The 19,610-nt window shown below is 39.4% G+C and overlaps 2 protein-coding genes across 5 annotated transcripts in view; one reads left to right on the forward strand and one right to left on the reverse strand.

The window, feature by feature from the left end:
* The window catches only part of LOC125745644 (homer protein homolog 1), a 51,084-nt gene extending 42,660 nt beyond the window's left edge, over positions 1–8,424 (reverse strand). For all 3 annotated transcript variants that reach the window (XR_007398726.1, XR_007398725.1, XM_049018670.1), the window contains exon 1: positions 7,384–8,424. Coding sequence is in view for 1 of the 3 variants with exons in the window: in XM_049018670.1 (XP_048874627.1) it covers positions 7,384–7,388 (5 nt within the window). In the remaining 2 variants the exon portion in view is untranslated. The remainder of the gene's footprint in view (positions 1–7,383) is intronic.
* A 1,750-nt stretch (positions 8,425–10,174) lies between these two features.
* LOC125745635 (poly(A) RNA polymerase GLD2-like) overlaps positions 10,175–19,610 on the forward strand; it is a 29,030-nt gene continuing 19,594 nt past the window's right edge. The window contains exons 1-12 of one of the 2 annotated variants that reach the window (XM_049018655.1): positions 10,175–10,350; positions 10,748–10,916; positions 11,131–11,229; positions 11,435–11,687; positions 12,184–12,298; positions 12,388–12,479; positions 12,630–12,693; positions 13,342–13,408; positions 14,609–14,685; positions 15,062–15,190; positions 15,301–15,344; positions 18,002–18,138. In XM_049018655.1, the coding sequence (XP_048874612.1) occupies positions 10,783–10,916; positions 11,131–11,229; positions 11,435–11,687; positions 12,184–12,298; positions 12,388–12,479; positions 12,630–12,693; positions 13,342–13,408; positions 14,609–14,685; positions 15,062–15,190; positions 15,301–15,344; positions 18,002–18,138 (1,211 nt within the window). In that variant the 5' untranslated portion in view covers positions 10,175–10,350; positions 10,748–10,782. Of the gene's footprint in view, positions 10,351–10,747; positions 10,917–11,130; positions 11,230–11,434; positions 11,826–12,183; positions 12,299–12,387; positions 12,480–12,629; positions 12,694–13,341; positions 13,409–14,608; positions 14,686–15,061; positions 15,191–15,300; positions 15,345–18,001; positions 18,139–19,610 lie in introns of those variants that run through there. The other variant, XM_049018656.1, reaches the window with a different exon arrangement.

Below are 19,610 nucleotides of genomic sequence, written 5' to 3' on the forward strand. Positions count from 1 at the left end.
CCTGGTGTGTTATACAGTGTGTAAGTTTTCACCTTAACATTCCTCTTCCTTCTGTCAACGTTTACACGCGATTCAAAGCCAACATTCTCTTTGAAGTTCCATGTTGCCAGTTCACTGGTGGTATATTGTCATTCTGGAAAGCAGAATATTCTAGGCTGACTGGGACAGCACACTCTCATCTAAAGGTTCTGTGGTTTAACACTGAGTCGTAAGTAAGGGAAACATTTTCCCAATTTCGACTGAGTATAATAAGATAAAATACAATACTGTAGATACCCAGCCATCCTCCAACCACTTACCCTGTACAGGGTTGGGGGGGGGAGACTAGCCCAGGCAGCATAGAGGAGAGGCAGGAGTGAACTCTGGACTGGATGGCGTACACGCGCGCACACACACACACGCACACACACACACAAATACACACATGCTACAGGCAATTTGGAAATGCCCAATACCCTAAATGCATGTCTTTTGCCTGTAGGGGGAATTTGGAGTACCTGCAAAATCCATGTGAGAAAACTACACACACAGAAAGTGGAGGCGAGATTCATGAGGCAACAGCCTTACCCACTGAGCCACATGGCACCCCACTATAGATATATTTAAGAGATATAGAGCTGCTATCAGACCCATTTCTGTACAAGATATCTGCAATCTATTTGGACAAAAGACTGATTAACCTACAAAACGGTGTCCTCCACGGCAGCCTTGCATGGAAGCTGTCCTCTATCCTGAGATGTGAATTAATTACAAAGCAAATGAAACTGGCAGCTGTTACTTACAGGGCAGGAGTCATTAATTAATCAAAGGTAATATGACGGCGAGTTTTAATTAAGCTAAATGAAAAGATAATTTCCAGGAACTGGAACTGGTGTGAAAAGGCTGAATATAGGAGTACATATAATCTAGCATAGCTAAGGTGGGAAGGAGAACATCTAGGATGGGGAAACTGGGTTAATTTGATGAGAAGAAGAAGGAAAGTGCAGCACACTGCGCAGGTACTGTAGACCAGGAATTCTCAACCTGTCGAAGCAGGCTCAACCTAGTGGGCGCAGGAGGGGGGTGTGTGCTTGGTAGTCCAGTGGCCCATTACAGTATAGTGGTTCAGAAACCTGGATTTCACAGGATGTGAAAAATGTATGTAGGTCAATCAAACATCTATCCTGCTCCTTTCCATTCCATACAAGCAAACGTTTTGCAGTTCTAATTCGTATTTCACTGAATTGCAATAGCAAGCCATAAATACACTGCAGATGTATATATTTATAAAGGACTTGTGAGGAGTGTCCGTCTTTGCTTTTGACAATATCAAGTGCAACAACTGAGAAGACATCGCCCATTTGATCACACCCCACAGAAGCATTGCTGCTTTGCATAACTCATTTGCATACTTAACAATAGTAAAACTCATAAAATCAAAGACTTATTATGTATCCTAAAACATCCATTACACATGCCCTTCACAAGCTGTGCATTTTAATAAATGCAAAGCAGTAACCCCTTCACTGCAACTGCGACACAAACGAGCTCTGTTAACAAAAGCGGGAAGGGATCTTACTTCAATCTCAGATATGAACTCTTACAAAAAAATGGAAAAAAAAATAAAAAATCAGAATAGCCCTACAAGCATGCATCAGCGGCAAGGACTACAGGGGTCTCTTCTCCTCCCACTCACTGGAGTCCATCTATGCAATTCCAGTCGCGTGGCTGAAACACTGCTGTAAGACGCATTATCGCCAGAGCGATGCAGCTAAGAGAACGCATCTCAACACCTGCATTCGTTCTTTACACATGTTCCTCTACAGTGCCAAAAACATTAGCTGACATGACAGGGACTGTCCTTAAACAGACTGCAAAAGCCACTCCAGATTTATAACGGTTTCATTCGCTATTGATAATAGCAGCTAACACAATGTACCGCTGCTCTAAAATGGCATCTTTTGGTTAATTAATAGTGTTATTTTTTGTATGTGCAGCTGGTAGTATGTGAGCTTCATGTTCCTTTGAGAGGGAGACTGGATATGCAATGTCATACTGCATCATATCATGCAGCTACTCTGGGAATTATTTTTAGCTTATTGCTGTTCTGTCCCATACACATACAAGGCTATGAGACCCAGTTCACCCTTGAATCCGTGAAAAAGCTTACGGTACCGTATTACGAAACAAACAACACAATTTTCATTACTGTTGTCTGAAATGTCTACTTATATCTTTTATATTGAGTTACATCCATTCCAGTTTAAACAATATAATGCCTATTTTGGTGGCATTAATGAATGAGAAATACCCATTGTCTTCCTACTCAGTTATCCTGCTCAGTGTCCTGGCCTACAGCCCATCACAGGTAGTATAGGGCACACAGGTGGGCTACACCATGGGTGGGATGCATTTCGTCACATGCACATGCACATGCACATGCATACACACCCACACTCATAAAATCATACTCCATGGTCAATTGCAAGAAACCAATTAACCTAAGTGCACACCTTTGGATTGAAGGAAAACCCGGAGTGCCCAGGGATACCAAGACAACACGGTGAGAACGTGCAAATCCTACGCACACAAAGTGAGGGAGGGATTTAAACTCCCAAACCTTAACACATGGGGCAACAGTGCTTCCCATTGAGCCTCCATGCCATCTGTGTGTGGAAAACCATGTTGGGAATACATTGTGAAACACACAGGATTAAAGCTGGTTAATACTGACTTTTCGCTACCCTGCAAAGTACAGGGCACTGCAGCTGTGCATAAATGTTGATTTTTTTTCCATCCATCTTCAATAACTGCTCATCCAATAAGCAGTGAACTAAGTACATGGCGGCAAGAACAAGACAAAAGACAAGGGGTAACATGAAGAGGATGTAGCCTATCACAGGGCACACACACAGTCACACAACACCAAGAACGATTTATCAGTCACCTGCCTGCATGTTTCGGGGAGAGCAGGGTGAACACACAACATTAACAACCACAGTGCTGGGACAGAAATCCCAACCTAGCCCTGAAGGTGTGAGACCACAGGGCTGCCGATTAGGATCCTGCATATTTACTGGGCAGCTTTACTCACAACAGAAAAACCAAGCTTTAAGATGTAAAAATCTATACAGTCATTTTGTAGTCGTGAAATACCAGTAAAATTACTGCTATTTAAAATTCATTTTAAAAAGCATGTTTACTCATAGTTTGCATGTTCTCCCCATGTCGTCGTGGGGTTTCCTCCGGGTACTCCGGTTTCCCCCCACAGTCCAAAAACATGCTGAGGCTAATTGGAGTTACTAAATTGCCCATAGGTGTGCATGTGTGAGTGAATGGTGTGTGAGTGTGCCCTGTGATGGGCTGGCCCCCCATCCTGGGTTGTTCCCTGCCTCGTGCCCATTGCCTCCGGGATAGGCTCCGGACCCCCCGCGACCCAGTAGGATAAGCAGTTTGGAAAATGGATGGATGGATGGATGGATGTTTACTCATAATGCATAACCGTATTTTTGCATAAAAAAAAATAGCTACTTTTCATAAGTATTTATACCTGATTATCTAATTACACTTTATAATTGCTCACATGACCAGACTTTCATATTCATATCTATGTTCTTATTCATTACTCAGACTCATGCAGGTAATGTCTGGGTAGATGATGCAGAGGCAGATCCAAGGTTCTCATCACTGTCCCACCTGGGGGGCATTTATTCCCTGTTGCTCCATGTGAGTGTGAATAAGTCATTGTATTCTGTATACTATATTACTGTGAGACACAGTAAGAAAAATTATAATAGAATTAGAATAAAAACAAATAAAATAAGTAAAAACATGTGGAGTACAAAACTGAATAGTGCTTTATGCAGAACACATTGTTATTTTCAATGTGTGATTTACAAAGTTACAAAAATTATTTAGCCTATAAATTTAAATCCAATCCATTTAATAGTATTTCACAGCCGCAGAACATTTTCCCAAATAGAATTCAAAATATTACGCCTCTGATTCAGTTCAGACGGGTGTTGAGGACGTTATCATGTTCGGGGTATCAGATAGAGCAACTGAGCTGTCACTGAGGCTGACCTGCAGCCTCAGCCCGTTTGCGTGCATGGCTAGCTAGCTTTAACGCTATTGAATTTCGGTGGGGATGCATTCCCCAGCCATAATGTGTGAAAGGCTAGACTCACGGTTGGAGGTGAACGCCACAAAACGAACAGGCAGCCCAACTGACTTCCCGCCGCACAGCGATTACCAGCTCCCGAAGATGTCAAAAACATTTTTCAGTGGTCAAATCGTGTGGTAGAACAGGTTGCAGGCAGTATCTCATGATCTCCCAGCCATGCTCTCCCAGCTGTTCTGTGATGCAGGAAACGAATTTACACTGGGCTTTGGGTGGCTTTTTACAGTGCTGGTGTCAGATTGTGCATGTTGTAAAGGAAGATCAGTAAAACACATCAAACTACATTCCCTACATCATGCCAGTATACTTACAGATATGTAAATACCCACTGATGTTTAAATAAAATTAGGATATCAACTGCATCCATCCATCCAGTTTCCAATCTTTTATTCTGGTTAGGATCACATGGGGACCTGGAGCCTATCAAAGACGGGGGAACACCATGGTTGGGATGCCATGGAAAATATCCATTCCTTTAAAAAAATAAAATAAAATTCCCACTGATGTTGAAACAGTCATTAGTCATACATCATAAAAACACCAAATTCAGTAGAGCGTCCAAAGGCAGTGCTTTTTGTGTGCTGCAAAATGATGTGATGTTGGCAGCTATTCTTTTTCCTCATGAAAGAAAACATCAGAGGTCAGAGCTCTGCGAATGTAGCTCTGGCAAAATGTACACCAGCAGAACTGGGCCTGATGTCATACAGCTGCTTTATTAATGTTTTCTGTTACGGCAAAGGGCACTTTGATGTCATGGAGCGGTATCTGTAAAGGAATCAGCTGAACACTTGGTTTTTAGTGTTAAACTCTATTCCTAACCTATTACAACAATTTCTTAAGATGTGTCCAAGAACGAAGTCTCCCTAAAAAGTATAAATGGAATATGTAACAAAGAGTGCTATTTGATAGCTGTAAACCAAAATGTCAAACCTAAATATAGGCCTAAATCATTCTGAAAAATCTAAAAATTAACATCTATAGCCACAAGCTAGATGAGGATAAGCAGTTAGAACACTGAATGATGGATTGATGGACAGATGGATCAATATCTACAGACATATTGTTCACTCATCCATTCATCCTCTATACTACTTATGCAGTACAAGACTGTGGTGACATACAGTTCATGTTACGATATATGTACCTATTTAATAATTTATATTTAATAAAATATCAAATGGATTTCTTATGTACAGCTAAAATATGAAAGATCACCAGCCCAGCACAAACTGATCAGACAGTGTTTTCCATTTACTTCCTCTTCCTTCTGAAATCTTTAGAAAAACCTCAGTCACTATTGCATCAGTCAGTTCTTAGAATGTGTCAGTTATGGGATGTTGAAGATGCTGAAAAACAAAACATTTCCTGCTTTCCCCAAACATACAAAGAACTACATTTTAGCTTTCAAGTTTCTTATGGTAAATGGACTGCATTTATATAGCATTTTCCTACTCCTACAAGTACTCAAAGCGCTTTACATTTCATACCTCACATTCACCCATTCACACACCAATGGCAGAAGCTGCCATGCAAGGCGCCAACCTGCTCACCGGGAGCAATTTGGAGTTCAGTGTCTTGCTCAAGGACACTTCGATGGGATCAGGAGGAACCAGGACTCAGACCTGCAACCCTCCGGTTGCCGAAAGATAGCACTACCTCCTGCGCTACCATTTTCCCCATTATCTTAACTTATCCATTTTTTAAATAAACTTATAATATATTCACCTTGAACTAAGTAACATGTTCTTTACTTTTACTTTACAAGTTTAAGCTGGTAAGACTAATGCAAAAATTAAGGTGTTTTGACGTTTGGTGATAGTAGAGTGATTTATATGATGTTTCATGAGTAAAATACTAAAATATAAAAAGTCATCTAGTTAGACAATCTCACATGCAGGTGTTTCATTAACTACAAGCACATTTTGCAGTTCTCATTACTGTTATTTATAATTTTTTATATTAGAGCCAAACCTGAGACGGATAAACACAGCATGATTCCAAAATTGTCATTAATGTGTTTTTAAACCTTTTTTCAAAACCTCTATTACTAATACTATTGATACCAAATAACACTATTTTGCTGGTATAAAAAGTTCAGAGCTCTCATAAAATAATATATTAATTTCATTATAAATATAATAAATATGTGCTTTGACTGGATAAACAAGTCAACTAAACGTAGTGTTACAATAAATTGTAAGTATAACGGTTGTAATGTACTTGCTACTGGAGCACACTTAGACTTTGGGTGCGTTTAGGAATGAACAACTGGCCTTACATAATTTTGTCACATGTGAATCCTTGGGATATACGTAAATATTAAAACCTGAACGAGGAAACGGGATGCAGAACTGCTGCCCTGTTGTTACCCCGCTATACATGCCCACTTTCAGAACAAAAAGATCAGTAGTAGATCGATATTATGTAATCATCATATAAATATAAAACGACATTTCTACTACCTACTAAAATGACAAACTATTATACATGACAAACCTATTGTGAGCTAAAAGTGAAAGTAAATGCTGATGTTTACAATATTTAATAGCAAACATGTCTATCGTAGAAATGTTTACCAATACACAAATTTGTTTGTGCGTGCATGCACGTCTTTGTGAAAACATTAAACTATATATATCCTTAACCAAGTTTTATTTCCACCCAAAATTACTATAATAGAATTTTAAAAGAGTAGAGGTAACTGATATGTAGAAAAGCTAAACTTCAAAAATTCACAATTTCGTTAATATGCTTAAATTAGACAGGCACACATTTATTAGTATTTTACAAGTATCTCCACTGAGGACTTGAATACCAGTAGTTCCGTGCGTTTTAAATAATCCGCCTAAACTCACTATTATTGTAAGACACGCAGTAATGTGTATCGCAAGTGCGGTCACAAGAATTACTGATGAATGGCGTTACTAAAGTGTATTCAAGGGGATCAATTCCCATTTACGTTAAACAGCTATATATTGAACAGCCTGAACATACAAGCAAGCCATGATGCTTCTTTTTATAACATGTAGTCTTGCTAAAATATAAATTTGATATAGACTAACGAAAAAAGTAATATAAAAAAAGGACAGAGTTGCATTATGCGTATCTATAGATTATCTCCATAATCCCCTAAAACATGCAAATCTACCTAACGATATCGTCTCTAGAGACAGAGGCACGCTAGTAAAATGAGAGTTTAAACTACACGTTTAAGCAAGACTTACCCCATTTTGGCTGATGTGTTTGATGGAAATGTGGTGCGCCTAACTGAAGCTTCCCACGGTGGTTATTGCTGTATTTTCCCCACTACGGCGCTGTGAATAGCCTCGACGGTGGCGGCGTTTTGATGAGGTTTTCCAGATTCGCTTCCTTTCAGTAATACATTATTTTAAATCCAGCTACGAAATATCGAGTTCAGATGAAATCCAAGGCAATGTATTCACTGTGTGCATTAGCAAATGTCAAATCAAATGCATTTTAAGTTCTTATTTGCAGGTGTGCTCACCCAGAGAAGCAAAGGCAAATAAAGCTACTTATCTCATTATAAATCGTTCTCTTTTAAATGTAACTGTAATTGTAGAGCACAGAGGGCTATGGTTTGCTCACAGATAGGAAGAACAGGGAGCGTTTGTGTTCATTGCAAGGGTCGCCAGCGTCACTGCCTTCTCTGATCTCCAAATGACCCTTAAATATCCACTCGGTCTGAAACACAGCGTATAACAACTCTGTGCTCTTTCATAACGCCCTCCGGTATGCACTTTCCAAAGCTGACACCTCTTCCAGAATGTATCCAGCTGCACCGCATATAGTTATCCTGGGGCAAGAAAAATGCTGAACGGTTCAATCCAGCTCCCACTTCAAGTTTAATTCGCCAATATTCGATCTTCATTCGTTCGTTGCCTATATTGCGGTTCTCTGATCTAAATCAGTCACATCAAAATTCCTCTACAGGAAATTATAAGACAATGATACATGGACAATAAGATTAATTAAAAATTATTTCGAAAACCATCAGACAAAAATTATGTAATGTATATTTGTCCTTCCAAAGAGAAATATTTTCAGTTTTCCGTTAAACCAATATTCTTATGGCTCCATCACCCTTTGTTTTTACAGGCAAGAACTGGATTCTTAGAGGTAATATTAGAGGATGAGTATACCTTTTATATTTTTCACCAGATACAATATTTTATTGTCATATCCTTATCAAAAGCTTCCTTTTAGGCGTCTACATATTCCTGCAACCAATGCCATCTTATTCAGTATCTCTGTCCCCATCCACCGTTCACTGACAGTATTAAATGGACCAACGTCACTACGCCACCCTCCGCACTGACGTCATCACATGTTCTGGGACTGACGTTGTTTCTGTAAAGAAGGCTGACGTGCAGTTAGTTCAGGAACAGATACAATAAAGGATGTAAACTAAACATTGATTTTCAAAGACTAATCATTATATCAAATACAATGTAGCTATGGTTGATTTTTTTACCCTCTGAACAACTAATATCCATCAGTAATTGTCAGGTTAATTTATAATTATGGCATTGCACACATTTAACACTTTAAAATTGTATACATTAAACAGTATGTTAGAATAAGTTGGTTTTATTTAATGACGTGAATTTTATTTTATTATGGTCTACAAATGCATTTCAAATGTAAAAATGGTTACATAAATTTAGTTAAATGGTGGGCTTGTTAAAACAGCTAAACCAATATATATATATATATACACAAATTAATTATTAAAATAATCATTCCTTTTTTACATAAAAGAATATATTTATATTAATACAATTATATACTAATAAAATGCATATCATGCATTTTGTGTTTTTTTTCTTGCTGATACCAGCACCAAGTATATATCAAAATACACATGAAGGAACATAATTATCTGTGAATGCGGAAATATTACATCTTTAGAATCAGAGTGCTATATTTCTGGGTGAGTCAAACTTCCATGCACCTTACAACAATTTTTTACATGTAAGTGCAGGATTGTGCAGGATCCTAACCCAGGCAGAATATTATTCAGGGTGGGGGAACACTTTAGATCAATGCTTCTCAATCAGGTCCTCGGGGACCCACAGTCTGTCCATGTTTTTGCTTCCTCTGAGCTCTCTGCCAGAGAGTCCACATTTTTGCTCCCCCCAAGAACATGGACTGTCTGTGTGTCCCTGAGGACTGGATTGGGAAACACTGCTTTAGATGGGTTGCCAAGTAATGGCACACACTCACACACACATTGGGCAGCTCCCCCCACAGAATGCCTGTGGAGTATAGGAGTAAAGCCAAACAACGCAGGGAGAATGCTATCCATAGGGCTACCATGCTACCCAAACTATATTACGCACTAGTAGTACTGAAGCATAATAATAATAATAATAATAATAATAACCCGAACAACCCAAAGACATGCAGTTAGTTCAACATGTGCCCTGTTAGAAATAAGATCGTCAGGGTGCACCCCAGTCTTGTGCTCAATGCTGCCTGTGATGGGTTCTGGGTCCACCCTGACCCCTGGTTGGAAGATGGATGGATGGATGAAACACCAACAGCTGTATTAATCACGTATTAGGTATAAAAACGTACTGCAAGATGAAATAAAACAAAACAGTATTTTTCAAACACAGGTAAAAAGAGAAGTAAAAACCTAAGGACATGTGCAAAATAAGTTTGAGTGATGTGTCGTTATTTCGTTTTTTATATAAATATACTAAGGTGCTGTAGATGCTATTGAAGCTAGTACTACCTTGCTGCAGCTAAAATGTTTTAAAAAAATGTTTACAAGACTGTAACTGTGAAGCGTCTTTATCTTAAAAAAACATATTTAGAGCAAGTATCATCAATCATCAATAATAATCCATATAAACATCAATCCATCCACTCAACTGTTTCAACTGATCAGTGTCGCGGAAAGAAGTATAGTTTCCGGATAAAAATAAAATGCGCACAAAACAAACTATACGGTAAACACTATGACCCGGAACAGAATTGTTCTTTCTACGATTGCCAGGAAGTATTGAAAAATATACTGCTTGTCAATCAACAAACTGGTCCGGGCGTGTTAGCTAAGCTTTCCAGCTTAATATCAATTTTGAAGAAGCTAAGAATACACAAATGACATAAGGAGTACTTCTTGTCAGAGATTAAAGCTTTGAAGAGCGATTTTGGCTCGAATCTTTGTAAGTCATTTATTGCTGTAGGTGTAATTTTAAGTAATATTTCAAGTTTGGGGGGTTAGTACTCAGTTTCCTAAGACCTTCTTGGTGATGTCATTTTTAGACGTTTTGGAAGTTTTTACTTTAACATATTGGTTAAATGTGAGCATTTAAACTTTTGTCTGTGGACAAGCTCTTGGCATTTAGCATCTTAGCTATTTCCGCTTCGCAACCTTGTTTCCTCGTTGCATCAGATGATAAACAGTGTTATACGTTTTATTTCCCATGTTAATTCTGCATATTATTTTTACCCTTATTTTACCATGTGATGCGTGTCGGGTTATATTGTAACGAGAGAAATTATTTCTAACGTTTGGGGAATGCGATACAACGTAAGTAAGGCACTTTTCTTATTACGCAGGTAGCAGAATAAATGTTTAGCATCAGAAGGGGAGTATGTTCCCCCACTCTTCTATTTTGGGGTGCCCGCACTTCCCACCTAAACATGGGCAAGCGAATGGACTTCTCTCCGTACCTGTTGTGTTCGCTCAACAACAAATGACAGCTCCTCCTTTTAAAAACAGAAATAAGTAAGTACAGGATCAATCACTATGCCAAACATGTTTGTAAGACCACGTGACTCAATATTTCTGTTTAATTCCAAATATTTTGCCCTAGAATTAAGTGATTATGTAAAAGTCCTAAATAAAATTTCACACACTGTTGTTTCATTGGATCTGGACAGTTTTCTGTTTAATAGGTCTTTATTCCATTCTTCTGTCTCAATATTTTCTCTTTGAACAGCCTTTCACCTTTTCCTGTCAACCGTCATTATGACTGGAAACCGGTACTCCATACAGCTCCTCAAGCTCTCAGTGTGCCCCCAGTGGGAATGAGCAGGAAGTAAGAGATGGTCAATGTTCATCTATTTTATTTTAGTGTGCTTCGACCACAGATTTTTTTTTTCTTCTTTGGTCATTAAACAATTTTGAATGAATCTTTGCAAAATTAAATTTCATTATCGACACACTGCAATCTACTTCATCAAAGAAACATCAAATGGAGAGTCAGAAATTAAAGAGGAGGTATTTGTGTCGGTGTCTTCTAGGAGGAGGAGTGATGATCACGGATTGTATGACTTGAAGCGGCAGCGCTTCAGTTCTCCAGGATGCCATGAAAGGACGTCCAGGGTGGTCACCCCTTCGCCAACACCACAGACCATTGGGGCTCGTTTGCGCAGTGAGAGTTGTGGGCCTTCTGTCAGCCCACTTAGATCACAGCAGGCTGGCTATGCGCCTGCTCTCCCGGGGGAACCCTGCCACGGTATTCCTGACTCTTTTCAGGCTGCTGCCACCGATAAGGTAATGTCTCCTTCAGTTTCCCCATATAGGGGGCATCCCTAGTCCTGCCCTGTGTTACTGTGTTTTCCCGTCTACACTACAGGACTGCACTGCAACCCATACCTTCTAGGCATGCAATGACCCAGATCTGATGCATCTGTGAGGAATCTATTTTACTCCCAGCCAATGATAATGCAGACTTACAAAGTCCTGAAACTGAAGCTGGAAGGTGCAGTAGTGCCCCAGCTCACAGTATTAGATGGTGATTCTTAAATACAACCGAGAAAGTTACTACAGTAAAATATTTAAGTGTTATTGTTATGACAAATTACATGACAATGTTGTCCAAAGCTGATTTTAATAGCAAGCAGCTGCACTCAAGATTCCTGCTCATGTCCCGCATCCTGGTTAAATAAAAGTTAACTGTGCAAGTAAAACTTGTCCAGTTTTCCCTGAGTGTTTAATTTCAGTCACTGGTGTGAATGTGTGCAAATGCAATGTCCTGTTGTGCCATCAGCTTAGTCAGCAGATTATGGATCTATTTCAAGCCTCCCAGCAGCAGACTGATGACCTGGAAAAGAAGGAACTCTGTAGGACTCAGCTCCAAAGGGAAATCCAGAGGCTTTTTCCATGTACGCCTGAAAACACTCTTATGTTGTTCTCTAAGAAATGACTGGAGCCCTTTCGAGGTCACTGTGCCCACACTATGTCTCCCTTTCAGATGCCAGGTTGTTCTTGGCTGGTTCTTCTCTCAACGGCTTTGGTAGCCGAAGCAGTGATGCAGATCTGTGCCTCGTTGTCAAAGAAGGAAACGTGAGTTTATACTTTTGAGGCAAAGATGTTCTTTAGCTCACACATCTTACATCATAATTATGACTGAAAATTGAATACGTATTAGCACCTTCAGAAAATGTAAGCCAAACTGAAAGTGCTGTCTTGCTGGTATTTTTTATTTCATTTTAGGTGAACCAGAGAACAGATGCCGTATACATCCTCAGTCTGATTCAGAAATTGCTTTACAAGCTGTGTAAGTACTGAGCTACTGTATGCTTTACTGGAGGTCAGGAGCATTGCAGTAAGGCAGAATGTGTCTTCTGTGGTATAATGCTTCTATATGAGAAATATGCTTCGGACATAACTTTAAGTTTTCTGTAGTTCTGCACAAATACAGGATTATTGTTTGACCAGAACGGTGTTTAATATATGGTAAGCCAGCAACATGAACTATCCATGAAAAAATGTAAAAGTAAAAAAATCACTTGCTCGTGCTGTCATCATTGTCATACAGATGTTGCGAGGTGTTTGGATGCTTGTATACCTGTGAAAGGCTTCAGTGAAAGCCTACAATATGACATTTGCTTAGGAGCTGCTTCACACTCACATAACCGTGCTAACCATTGAGTGTACACATATATTCCAGTCCACTTAACACCAGTCTGGCTTATGGGGTCTGTGCATTTTCATTAGATGCTCATGGTAATTCTATTTATTCCCACCATTTGACTGGATATATTTTAATCCGATTTACAATATTGAATTATGAAGTATTTTACATTGGTAGTTCACTATTTTATTGGAATATTTTTGGATTGTCCTCTGCCGTGATTGACATTTATGGAAAATATATTTCTTGGGTATATTTTTCAAGTTAGATTTCTTTCCTCTTTTCTCTCAGCATATATTGACAGACCACAGCTTATTCGTGCAAAAGTGCCCATATTGAAATTCAGGGATAAATTCAGGTAGGCATTTCTTTCACTAATAGTGACATGACTATAGCTTATAGATATTTCCAAGAAATTGTGTATAAATACATGAGAGAATGGAATGTTATTTATGTGGGAAAAAAGGTTAATAGGTGCCTTTCCTAAAGAATTTAGGTGTATCACATTTGATTTTTTTATATCCAAAGGATGCTTGCAGAAAGTACAGTTCAGAGTCGTTGGTTGAACTTGGCTGCATTTCATTTTTGACTGCCACACTAAAATGAATTATAACATAGGTTGAGTGAATATGAATTTGAAGTTCAATGAAAGGCAAGGTACAAGCAGACAGACTTATAGCATTGTAATAAATGTGACATTTTTTTTTTATTTCCATCACAGTAGTGCTGTTAAGCTACGTTTAATTTTCTGTGAGATTCCCACCTTTGGCATTTTTAAAGATTTAAAACAGGCTCAGTAAATGTCGCAGAAACATGGTAGGGGACATTTTTATCTTCATCTTAGGTAGCTGTTATGAAGTCACCAAAATGTACGTTTAGATCTATTGTATCCTGTCCTTTGCATTATGTGCTAAAATATGTTTTTTGGGTGTTTTTCATTGATTGAACATTATGCAAATACCAGCCCCCTGAGATGCAGTTAGGACCAGATTCATGGAAGGTTAACCTACGCAAAATAGTATTTTTTCTGCAGTTCATTTTGTTTCAAACATGCTTGTCAGTGATTGAAATTAGGGCATTCCCCTGCCTCTTGGTGATTCTGGAAGTGATAATATAAAACCGATGGATTGATATGCTTATTTTTTGTAAGCTTTTTTCCCGTGTTTGTGGAGTGATGTGTCTAAATAGTTGTTCCATATTATAGTGGTCTATATTATTAATTTCTTAGCAAAAATAAGTCTCTATCATGACTGTGATGGTTAACACAAAAGACTGATCTGCCCTATCAGGTTCTGTAATTTTGGGCCACAGAGGGCAGCTCTGTGTATACATTCAGCCAGTTCACCAATGACAGGCAGAATTCCAGTTTAAATGAGCAAATCTCTCCATGGTACTTGAACAACAATATAAGCTTTTGAAACTCTTTAGCTTTATAACACCAGCAGTCTTTTTATATGATTCTGACACTGTGAAGGACATTGAATTTGCGGGTTTTTTAAAACCTACGATCATCTCTGAATTCCGAATATTGATAATACCTATAATCTTTGTTCCCCAGTGGTGTGGAGTTTGACTTGAATGTTAACAACATTGTTGGCATACGAAACACATTCCTTCTAAGAAGCTATGCATACAGTAAGTACAATATAGCCAAACTAAGAGCTGATGAATCCTTTTTTCTCTCTATTTAACAAAAGTACATTGATGAATTGTTTCTGATTAGCCTTATATCCACTGAGCATGACCTTGTCATAAGTGTGGTGTACAGTAAGTGAGGTTAGTGAGAAAGAGAAAGCCAGGTCCTGTGTTTTGCCTACTTTCACTTTCACAGTTTTATTTACTTTAATCTAATTACGCTTATAATAACATCTGGACATTTAAGCTTAATGTTTTAAATAAAGGACAAATATGTTCTGTACAGTGTTCAAGGTACCCATGGCTGTGACATATTTCAATACAAAGAAATGGATCCCTTGCAGTACTGTTAAGAACGTGATGATTTCACCCTCAGCTGAATGTCGTGTTCGTCCTGTCGTGCTCATCATAAAGAAGTGGGCCCAGCACCATGGAATCAATGATGCGAGTCGTGGGACTCTTAGCAGCTACACTCTGGTACTGATGGTTCTGCATTACCTCCAGAGTGAGTAATATGTCTCTAAGTTCTGCCTCAATGTGTTTGGTTTGCCACTTGCACTGTGTTGGCATTTATCTCTAAAATGGGTGTTTAGCTCTTTTTTGTTTAATTTTCAGCCCTGTCTGAACCTGTCATACCTTGCCTTCAGAAAGATTATGCCGTAAGTTCTGCTTAAGTCACATTCTGTAGTTCATGCTATTTGTTGCCCTGGGTCCTTTTGTGCCTTCCTTGTCATAACATCTGACTGGTTGGTCCCACCTCCTCTCGTTGGGTTAATTTTAGTGGATGGATACATTGCTTGTAACTTCTGAAGTGTTGAAAGTTTTTCTGAACTATTCCTTAGAGGAGTTGAAATACTGTGTGAATAAATGATACTGTAAGAATGTAGGAATAGAAATGTCACTTTTTAGGTCAGCTATATTTTGAACAGCCAGTTATTGTAATTTGACCCCTCTGACTCCAAATAATCCTGTGATTCATAGTCATTCCATATATCTGTCCCTAGGGCTGGGTGATATCATATCGATTTTATATGGCACATCAATAATCACCAGGGCTTCAGATCAAAGGCAAAGCATTTGGCCAGACGCCAGGTTTTTGGTACTATACAGGCATTTATTTATGCCCACAATTTGTTAAGCAGATTAATATTAATGACTAAAATATCAATGAGGCATTTTATTGCGCCCAAAAGTTAGCAAATTCGGCATATCCTTACGTTTAATAAATGTCAGACTTTAAACTGCAAAAAGTACCGCCACACCACCGACGTCTTTTTACCTTGTTTATCCGCAAGATCACCTCTTTTAAAAGATATCGAGGCTGCTGAGCTGTTCCTTTCTTCACTGACACTTCAGTGCAAATCGCACCAAGGTATATCAAGCATAGTATACCAAAACAGCATGATGTAGTTAGGCCTGTCACGATAACAAATTTTGCTGGACGATTAATTGTCCCCTGTGATGGGCTGGCCCCCCATCCTGGGTTGTTCCCTGCCTCGTACCCATTGCTTCCGTGATAGGCTCTGGACCATTTATTGCCACATTTTACTTTACCGCTTATAGTGAACACGTCTGCCTGGGTGAAATTGATAATTATAATCGGATGATCATCCATCCATTTTCCAAACCGCTTATCCTACTGGGTTGCGGGGGGTCCGGAGCCTATCCCGGAAGCAATGGGCACGAGGCAGGGTGGCCACGAGGCCAGCCCATCGCAGGGCACACTCACACACCATTCACTCTCACACCATTCACTCTCACATGCACTCCTATGGGCAATTTAGCAAGTCCAATTAGCCTCAGCATGTTTTTAGACTGTGGGGGGAAACCGGAGTACCCGGAGGAAACCCCATGACGACATGGGGAGAACATGCAAACTCCGCACACATGTGACCCAGGCGGAGACTCGAACCCGGATCCCAGAGGTGTGAGGCAACAGTGCTAACCACTGCACCACCATGCCGCCCCCCGGATGATCATCATAACCAATTTTTTCTTCTTCATGTCTCAGTCTAACGCCAGCCGCAAAGTTGAACGAATAAGACTCCCCTTCATATCTGTGGATGTAAGACAAGGCAAACATCTTAAAGCCCTTCTCTAATTTACTCGTTGGTACTTTGGAGAAGGATTTGCAAAAGCGATGTACGTCGTTGATCATAAGTTTGGGGAAGTCCTGTAAACGGCATGCATAAACCAATGCCATTTTTCACAGACTGGAAATGAGTGAGCCCAAAGAGCAAAGAGCCGACTGACACGAGAGTTCACACCTCATTACTAGTGATGTGTCGTTCGCATACAAGACGGCTCTTTGATCCGACCCTTTAGTGATCGATGGGAGCCGGCTCCCGTTCAAGAGCTGTTTTATTAATGTTTATAGAATTGTACGGGTTTTTGAGCTGCCTAAACATTAAGGACGACAGTGACCGGAACACGTTGTCTTCCGAAAAAGCCCGCTCACGTGATGGCGTCTTATTTTTAACAAGCTCAAATCAGATCACGTTAATCAGCATCAGGTTAAATGAAGAGAGGGGCGGGTTTTTTTTAAAAAGAGCCGCTTAGGAGCTGAAAGAGCCGGCTCTTCTTGGTGAGCTGAGCCAAATGAGCCGGTTTGCTAAAAAGAGATGATATTCCCATTTGGTAGAGAGAGATACGAGGAAAACAAACAAGCATGCAAATGAAAATTATCACAGCCAGAAAAATTATCGACCTCATTTTAATTATCGTGCAATTAATTGATTAATCGTTTATCACGACAGGCCTAGATGTGGTGTGCCCTGCTAACCAAATTTAATAAAGATTACTAAGTTTTGGGTGGCTCAAAACGCATCTAATTAATATTTTAGCTGTACTACTAATCTGCTTACCAAATATTGGGGGTAAATAAATGTCCATATAGTATCGAAAAACTGCGTTCATCTTTGATCTGAAGCCCTGGTCATTATTGCGCATGTGCCATATAAAATCAGTATGATATTGCCCAGCCCTATCTTTCCCTATACTTGTATAGCTATTTGATCAGGAAGAGTTAAATATGTAGTGTGTCATACATAGTCTCAGTATCTACTATATAGACTGAGTATCTACTATTGATCCTGCAACTGCAGTGTATATGTTTTTTGCAGACAGTATGAAGACACCAATTGATCACCTTTAATGCCTTTTTATTGTATTAGTTTAGAGAGTCATTTAAAAAGGATTGTACATCCTTTTAGAATCCCTTTTGGCTTGGTTCAGTGGGCTAGTATGTACATGCATTAATGTGTCTGACACAGTTCACTTCTAATTGTGATATCTGATGAAAAACTACTCTGGCTAGGAATGTTTCAACCCTTCCATGGAGATCCACCTTGTACCAGAGGGTCCGAAAGGCATTCCTCCTTTCAAATCCAAGAACCAGTCTACCTTGGGGACTTTATTACTTGGCTTCCTGAAGTATTTTGCGACTGAGTTCAAGTAAGAGAGCCCTCTTTCAAAATCCTTTATCAGGGGTCAACCCTGATTTGTGAGGTGCCATTCTTTGTTCTGTCAAAATACTGATGAATCCTAGATATTGTACATCTGTTAAGTCTGAGACAGCATGAAACATGATTGTACCAGAAAAACACTGAAATTACTGATAATTCTACGACTTCTGATACTTTGGTGCAGTAATATTTTCTTCATGTATTTAATAAAGAAGAACTCCAGGCTGTAGAACAAAATTAACAGGCTTGAATAAAAGGATGGTGAGTTGCCAAAATTCATTAAATATGGTATGACCTTGATGTGTAGTATTACCCCACTCTGATAGGGGGAGGGGGGACTTGCCCTTCACAGAATCACTATGTTCCTGGCTAGTTTGCTGTGCCTCATAAATCAGCTAGAGACTCGATTTCACCATGAGATGGGTTAAGCTGTTTTTGACAGCCAGCCAACTCACTATGTTCTAATGTGTGATATCACCTTGCCCAAAAACAACCATTCATGGTTGATCATGGACTTTGGTAAATTACCAAATTAGCAGGTAGCCAGTACTGATTTAACAGGGAGTGGCTCTGTATTTGTCATCTGCTTTATTTTCCTATTAAAGGTAACGAGGGATTAACTTTACGATTTGTCTTATGTAATTTAGGTGGCACTGTGGTTCATTGCATAGCAGTGTCCAGGTTTAATTCCCAACCCCGGCCTGCGGTTGTATGACTTTCCTTTGGGAACCTTGGTTTTTTCTGCAGTCCAAAGGCATTGAGTTGTGTCAGTAGCCATTTCTGAATTGCCCATGGTGTGTGCATGTATGTGTGCCATGAAAGACCGGCAGCTCGCCTAGGGTGTCCCCAGCCTCGTACCCTCAACTCCTTGTGCTAGATAAGCGGGGATAGATGGATGAATAGTTGGATTTTTGATACAAGTATATAATAACTGCAGTAAATTGTGTAAAGTTGCTGTACGGTGTAACTCACTAATGTGATTTTTACACGATTTCACACACGGTGCCGCATACTTGACGTTGGTTCTCAGATCTCTACATGGGGACCTTCACTCAGTATAACACAAGTCATTAACTTCATATTAGTCCCTGTATTTGTACTGGGGAAAATCAAATTTATGAGATGGTTGTGTATTCTTAAAGAGGAGACTAATGATACTGACTTTAGGGAAAGAGGCCGTTCATCAAATGCTAACCAACTTATAAAGTAATAATTAAATCAGATTGAATACAGATGCTCCTCTACTTATGAATTTTCAACTTACGAACTTTCAGACATATGAATGAAGAGGACTGTAAGTCCAAATTGTGTTTATTGGGCTCCCGTTTCCTGTCCGCAACATCAATTTTTTTTTTCTGCATGCCAAATCCACCTAGTACGACTTCTGGCCGCTACTCCCGCCACGCAGCAGAGTAGCATGCATACTCTCAGCGTCCTAGTTCTTTGTACTTGCTTATACCC

The sequence above is a fragment of the Brienomyrus brachyistius genome, chromosome 7 (assembly GCF_023856365.1).
Source record: "Brienomyrus brachyistius isolate T26 chromosome 7, BBRACH_0.4, whole genome shotgun sequence".
Classification (NCBI taxonomy): Eukaryota; Metazoa; Chordata; class Actinopteri; order Osteoglossiformes; family Mormyridae; genus Brienomyrus; species Brienomyrus brachyistius.